Here is a 6,741-nt window from a genome sequence, read left to right as displayed (position 1 = left end):
TAGGAGTAACTAAACATTCCTTTTCACTCTTTTAAAAAAAAAGGTAAATCCAGACTCCAGAGTAAAGTGGCAGTTCCAGACAAAAGGCCCCAAAAATGATGTTTTTTTACAAAGCAACATACTGATGAAAAATCAAAAACAAGATCTAAATTCAGAAATTCTAAAATGTCACCGAGAGAAAATAAAAAGACTGGAAAGCATCACAAAGAGTTGTTCATTGTTTTTATTAAAAAAACAAAAACGAAAACAAAACAACACAAAACACGACTGGGGCGCCGAAGAGACCAAAAGCTTTTCTCCTAAGAGGGTAGTAGCTTATAACTTGTGAATATATCCGCACAGGAGGGTGAGCTGAGGGTGAGATACTGAGATTTCTAGATGGACCCTTTCTCCTTCACTTCCACTCAACACACACACACAAATACGTACTGTTGTTCAGTCACACACACAAAATTCCATTAGGATCCCTCGGGGGCCTCTTGAATAGCAATAACACGGATCCACATAGCCTTCTAAATGAACAAGATCCCATTCAATATGCCTGTTTTGTAATGATGTACTTCGACTGTATTTACCATTATCATGACTTCTGTGAGAATAACTTGCAACAGAACCTGATGAACTTCTGTTCCGACCCTTACAAGCTAGTATCATGCATACATATATATATGCTTAAAAACATCGGAGCCGCAAACTCGAATTTCACCCTTCTTAGTGTATTTGAATACTATATCTCAATCCGCAGCATTCTATATAATGCACGGTGCCTATGTAGCTACAGCACCTTCTGCGGTATATGGTTCAGTCTCTTGTGGGATCGACCCCCTACTTTCAGGTGGGGCGGCGTTTTTGTGTGCACTTGTACTGCTCTGTTTCCTCTGCGCTTCCGCAGGCTCCTCACTATGCTGCGATGTGTTATCTCCTACGTGGCCCGCATTGCTCTCACGTGCGGGTGTTTCGACCGGTTCTTCGTGTGTGTTAGCTGATCCAGTCGTGTTTTTGTCGTCTGTGTGGCTCTGCTCTGCTCTGCTGGGAGGGCGTTCTGGCGGAGTGCCTTCCACATGCGGCTGTTCGCTGGTCGATGTCTCAGCTGGAGGGGTCTCGTCGATAGAAGCTCTTTCAGCGTGTTTGTCAACCACAGGTTCGTCGACAGGTTGTTCTTCTGCTTAGAGGTGGTATTCATGAAGGTGGAGTGAACAACATAGTTGTGACATACGGAGTGACCAAGTGAATTAGATTTGCCCTGAAACAAGTCCGGTAGAAATGAGAAACTAGTAATATTGATGAGATCTGGACGGCGACATATACCCACCGAAGTTCCAATTTGTGTTAAATTCACTTTTTTTTTTGGATGTCACAAATCAGGGCTGGCGATTGAGTGCATCTAAAACTTTTCCAGGACAGATTAGTACACGGGCTGTACATAAACAATCGATGACATACCAGCAACAGGAGCCGCGGCAACAGGTGGTGCAGGGGGTGGCGCCTCGGTTTTACCTCTGATTTTGGACAAGCTCTCTGAGACCAGAGCGTCATTTCGCATGGCCACTGCTTTCTTTACTTGCAAACTATGTACCTTGAGATCGCGCTTGTATTCTTCTTTCCGCTTTTTCAGTGAAATGGATTTCAATTTATTGTCGATCTTCGCCTGAGCTTCGTCCTGAAAAGTAGGTACAAAATAACTATTAACATCTGTGCAAGACCCATGTCAATGGAGTGTTGGAATTTTCATATTGAGATAGGCAGCCCACAGCACGATGCAATAGTCATAAATTGAAGACTGTCATGATATGCGCTTCCGGAAATGGTATTAATTTGAGTCGCCGTTGCATGGTCTACATACCATCAACCTTCAACGAAGACATTGAGAACAAAGTACTGAAATCACACGTACCTTCTCCACGGTTAACTTGATGACCTCCAAACGATTTTTCTCGGTAAGGCTAGCTAACTTTTGTTTTGCCTCTGTGATCTTGACGTCTATCTTGATGACGGTATCGTTCATAGCATCGAGCTGCTTGTAGTCTATTTTTGGATTATCTTTTGCCTTATCCAGTTTTGCCAGGTAAGCCTGAATACGAAAAAGTGTGCAATGTCATCTCTTTGGGCACAATTAAAGTAGAAAAACTTTTGCCAGCCGCCTTGGACTTGTATACAACTATACAAGTGTCCAGTATATCACTTATACGGGACTACATAAGCGGCTCTGTTGTTCATATGTTACACAGGTGACGGTTATATTGATTCACAAGCAGGACTAAGAAAATAAGACCAAATTACAAATAAGCTTTACGATACCCACCTTCAATTTCTCTTCGCATTTCAAAACCACCTTCTCTTGTTTAGCTAGAGCATTCGGCTCGGTAGCCACAATGGATTGCGTCTTGTTATCTACTTTTACAATCTTTGCCTGGAATTTGTCCTGTTTACTCAAAGCTTTATCCTCTTGTGCTTGTAGTTTGGCCACCTTCTGATCACCTTTCAATTTCGCATCTTCCTCTTTTTTCAAAAGTGCAGCAACCTTTTTCTTATTCCTGCATGAGAATATTGATGGGATGCGAGTTCAGCGGCATAACTGAATTTGATCCAGAAATTGATCAGCAGAAACAATGAACGAGATATATAGTACAAACCACACGACAAACATAGACATGCCTAAAAATATATTAACACTTAGACAACATTCGGATATCAAAATTAAAAAGGAAGTAATCCGCCCTTCTCTCAAAAGTATACAATTTTGAAATTGGTTATAAAAGATATTGACATGGCTTATATAAAACTCAAAAAAGTGAGAAGATGCTAAAGTATAAAATCGCAGGCGGTTACAAGGCAAACTCACGCCTGAAAATACGGCCATTGTTCGGTATATTTCTAAGTAGTCCTTATGTTTGATTTGTTCGTCGATACCGATATACTCAACCAAAGACTGGTTGTGAAGTTGTGTACAGGTAAGGATGAATAATACACATGCGAATCAGGTAGAAGTCAACAGAATATGTAAAAGAGCATTTTCAAATCATACGTCGTGTATATCAACTATATAAAAGGTACAAAAATAAATGAACGTACGGGCATTGGAGGCATACGATACAACCTTTACTTACTTTGCATCCAGCGCTGCGAGTTTGTGATTTCTCTTCTCCATATACTCTGGAGGAGCAGTCCTTGCCGCAGCTCCTGACATAGTGTATTCTTGATAGCTAGTTTGTTAACTCAAGATGTAATAAAACAATATCTTTTTAAGTAGATTAGTGAAACTGAAATCGATTTGGTAAAGTGTAAGCGAGCAGTATGTATATGAAACACACAGTAACTATGTATTCATTTTTAAATACGCCATGCTGATGGCGATTGCACGCGAACTCAGCAATTTCCAGAAGCCGGACCTCAAAAGTGAAATGACTTTTTTAATTAAAAAAGAGTAAAAGACGAGAATTGCCCATTCCTTGTCGACCAATGGAAGCGTACCATATAAAATAATTCACTAAAAAGCCGGTAAAGTTCATCTGTATGCCCAAATAAGGAATGCAATTTGGCTTGTCGTTCAGTGTTTTAAGTTTTGACCAACTCTTGACTCTATGTTTGTCTACTCACACGTACTGTGATAACGATACTCAGGCTTACCCAACTATTAAGTAAACCACTCATACGTGACACTGTAGAGTGCAGACTCGGTTTCGGTCCTATTTTTCATTTTGGTGTTATTTTGCCACGGTTATGGAGTCAGTAATGAGTCAATTGTACATATGTAGTCGAGAACTCGAGATACCAACCAGGTCATCGAGGTACAGGATTGGATACGTAAAATCTCCCACTCCCTTTTCCTATATAGCAGTTGGTTAATCCTTTGAGTGTTTTGCCCTCGCATGTACTCAATATATGGTCCGCCACTATCAGCTGCACGAACTCTTGTCGTGTCATGTATCATAATATTTAACCAGAACGGCGGCGTCTGGGAGTGTGTGCTGGTTAATATACAGAGCCCGCTAGACGAAAACAAACACTACTACACATACCTTATGCTTACGACGGACAATGTCTATCGACGGATGGTTGTCAATAAAGGATGAGGATGCAGTTCGATATGTGCACAGTAAGACAAGCGTAAGCATGTGGAAGAATATGCACCCCCTTTTGAAGTAAAGGCCGAGAAAAAATCCTGGCCGCGAAAGCGGACGTAGTGACCGGGTTGAGGTAAAGCCTAGGATACCAGTGAACTCTCAAGCAAAACAGCAATAGACTCAAGCAAAACAGCAATAGACGCTATGCGTTCGAGGGTATCAAATAGGGTATATCAAGGACCTCTGGGCCAAACCCAACACATATACGTCAACTCTGCCTGCAATGTATTAACCACAGCAGAATATTCTAATATTCTAATAATAGTCAGTGTTTGCATAAACTTGTTTTCAATATCAGCCTGTACGCATGCGGGTACCACCCAGATAAGCAATTTTCATTTTTGCACCGGCGAATGCCTCACCCGGTAGTCCTTCGGTTGGAAGTTTCAAACTTCTTGCTATGTGATGTGCCACATGTACAGAATTATTGAGAACGAATATATATTCGTTCAATCTCAAATCAAGACCGAACTACGCCGGGTTAAATATTCCATCGCATGACGATTCAATGAAAGCCTCTTATCTCCTCTTACACAGTATTGCATGTAGCACTCGAAATCTAGGTGCGCATAACGTTAGCTCTTTATTTGTTCTCTCCCACATGAAACCTAAGTATATCATTGTAAATGCGTGATCGATCACGCTACTGTGCACCTAATAAAACACGGGATGGGATGGTTTATCTTTCTGCGTGCTTGACTGATTCTCAGATTTTTGACCGGAAGACGCCGCCCCCGCACCGCTGTTATCTGCAGGCGATGTATGTAATGTGTATACAGGGGGGGGTTCATCTGGCATAGCTTCGCTTCGCCTCTGACTACATGCCACGCCGTTCGTCAGAGGACTTTTGTCGGCATTCTTCACGCCCAAATTAATCACCTGGTGCAGGGGCGATCCATTCTTCTCTATCGCAGGCGCAGGTGCCTGTGCTCCCACACTAGCACTGCGGATTCGCCGGCCCTTTGGCACAGCCAACGGCTGGGTCAACTCAGGGGCTACCACGGGTGTTATAGTGCCGGCCCTATTCCGCCTGCGTGATTGGGTCTGGTCTTTAGCACTGTCGGGGTTCAGCCCTGATTTGGTCCCAGAGGACGGGCTGACCACCGTGGCACTACGCTGCCTATGGGCGCGCAAGGGCGATAGTAAACCCGCAAGCATGCCGTTTGAATCACTGCGCTTCATCGCTGGAGAGGCATCCGGTGATTGTTGAGATTGTACACTGTCGCCTGCGTCCGGCGAGGCCGGGATATTTAATTCACTTTTGGAACGGCGGAGATTTAACCTTGTGAACTGACCCCTGAGTACAGGAAACAATGACATGCGTTTGTTAGATATGTGTAGGAAACAATGACGAGCGTTGTTTATAAATAGAGTACTGTAAGGCCATCCGGTGGGATGACTACGGACTAGGGAACCAACTCCATACTGAGGCAAGCAAGAACCTTCCAGGCGCTCAGGAGACTCAAGTCAGCAATTTAGCAAGACATTGTTGTGTACGCCGAATAAAGTAGGCCCATTACATCCTAGAACCCAAGACTGACCATAGCAAGAGAATCTCGATATTATGCTGTCAACTTGCTCGCTTGTGCGCACTTGGTATTTAAAGAATGTCACGTCGTCTAATTGGAATAGCTTGAGAATGTTGTTTATAAACTAGTGCACATTTTCAAACTGGCTCCTATCACTTTCAAACAGACTGCTATCCTGGCCCTGGAGTCGAGTCAGATGTGATGTGTTCACATTTACGTTTCCTTTTCAGTTGTTGTATCATTTTATATATATGTAGCAAATCTTTAAAAAAAATTCAAGTACATTTGAAAAGAGATCGTACGTCGCTGTATGTTACCACAACTAACAAATGTCCATAAATTGCAAACCAATGAAACAATATTCACTCCTAGTTGATACGGGCACTTACAACGAAAAAGAGCTCTTTTTCCTTGACGGGCTGCCTACTTCTGTGGTCTCGACCTTTGGCTCGGACACCGATGAAACCACCATCCGCAGGGTTTGAGTTTTCATCATTTTGTACACCTCCTTTAACTATGTATAGGAAAACCCCAATGGAAATCGACGTTATATAAATACTGGGCCCATGCGCCCACGCAGAGAGATGTAAGATGCGGACGGCGTGACATTCAAGTCCTGGATAATTCGTGACTTAAATAGGCATGTGCATGTACAGACTCGTAAACATATAACTATGCACACAGAATAGTGAACGACAAAATAGAGCCATTTATGAACGCATACAATCCCATAGACTGTATCCGACTAAATGTTTGATGATGTATTCCCGGATTCGCAAACGAACATACACAATTCTAGACACAGTACCTCTGTATTCTTGTTGACAGTCGTGCCATTGATGGAGTGGATAGTGTCGCCCATAAGCACTCCCGAAGTCCATGCCAAACTGGCATGCTTCACCTTCGTCACCACATATTTCCTATGGAAAACAGAATAAAAATCAATATTAAAATCAAATACAAAAAGTTCAAAAAAAAATGGAACCAAGAAACAACCAAAAATACAGCTGACACCGATACGGAAACAATACAGCCACATTCAAATATACATATAAAAACAAGAACAAGGATAAGAATAAGAATATAAC

General features: G+C 42.4%; 2 protein-coding genes across 2 annotated transcripts; both read right to left on the bottom strand.

The window, feature by feature from the left end:
- Positions 1–269: 269 nt before the first annotated feature.
- Positions 270–3,288, bottom strand: SARC_11270 (hypothetical protein). Its single transcript, XM_014294646.1, has 5 exons — positions 3,108–3,288; positions 2,303–2,534; positions 1,895–2,071; positions 1,444–1,660; positions 270–1,162 (listed from the first exon to the last, which is right to left on the bottom strand). The coding sequence occupies exons 1-5, from the start codon at positions 3,185–3,187 to the stop codon at positions 768–770; spliced, it is 1,101 nt and encodes a 366-aa protein (XP_014150121.1). The 5' UTR covers positions 3,188–3,288; the 3' UTR covers positions 270–767.
- A 1,375-nt stretch (positions 3,289–4,663) lies between these two features.
- SARC_11269 (hypothetical protein) lies at positions 4,664–6,575 on the bottom strand (the record flags this gene model as incomplete). The annotated part of the gene is made up of 3 exons (XM_014294645.1): positions 4,664–5,421; positions 6,043–6,167; positions 6,462–6,575. Coding segments are annotated over 3 exons (882 nt in total), but the record flags the coding sequence as incomplete, so codon positions are not given.
- Positions 6,576–6,741: the final 166 nt, after the last annotated feature.

The sequence above is a fragment of the Sphaeroforma arctica genome, assembly GCF_001186125.1.
Source record: "Sphaeroforma arctica JP610 unplaced genomic scaffold supercont1.1603, whole genome shotgun sequence".
Taxonomy (NCBI): Eukaryota; class Ichthyosporea; order Ichthyophonida; genus Sphaeroforma; species Sphaeroforma arctica.
This window is presented reverse-complemented; position numbering and strand designations above follow the sequence as displayed.

Coding starts and splice junctions, on each gene's coding strand:
- SARC_11270 (XM_014294646.1), bottom strand. CDS start 3,187: ATGTCAGGAGCTGCGGCAAGGACTGCTCCTCCAGAGTATATGGAGAAG. Junction 2,072..2,302: donor AATGCGAAGAGAAATTGAAG/GTGGGTATCGTA, acceptor TTTCGTATTCAG/GCTTACCTGGCAAAACTGGA. Junction 1,163..1,443: donor TGCCGCGGCTCCTGTTGCTG/GTATGTCATCGA, acceptor ACCTCTAAGCAG/AAGAACAACCTGTCGACGAA.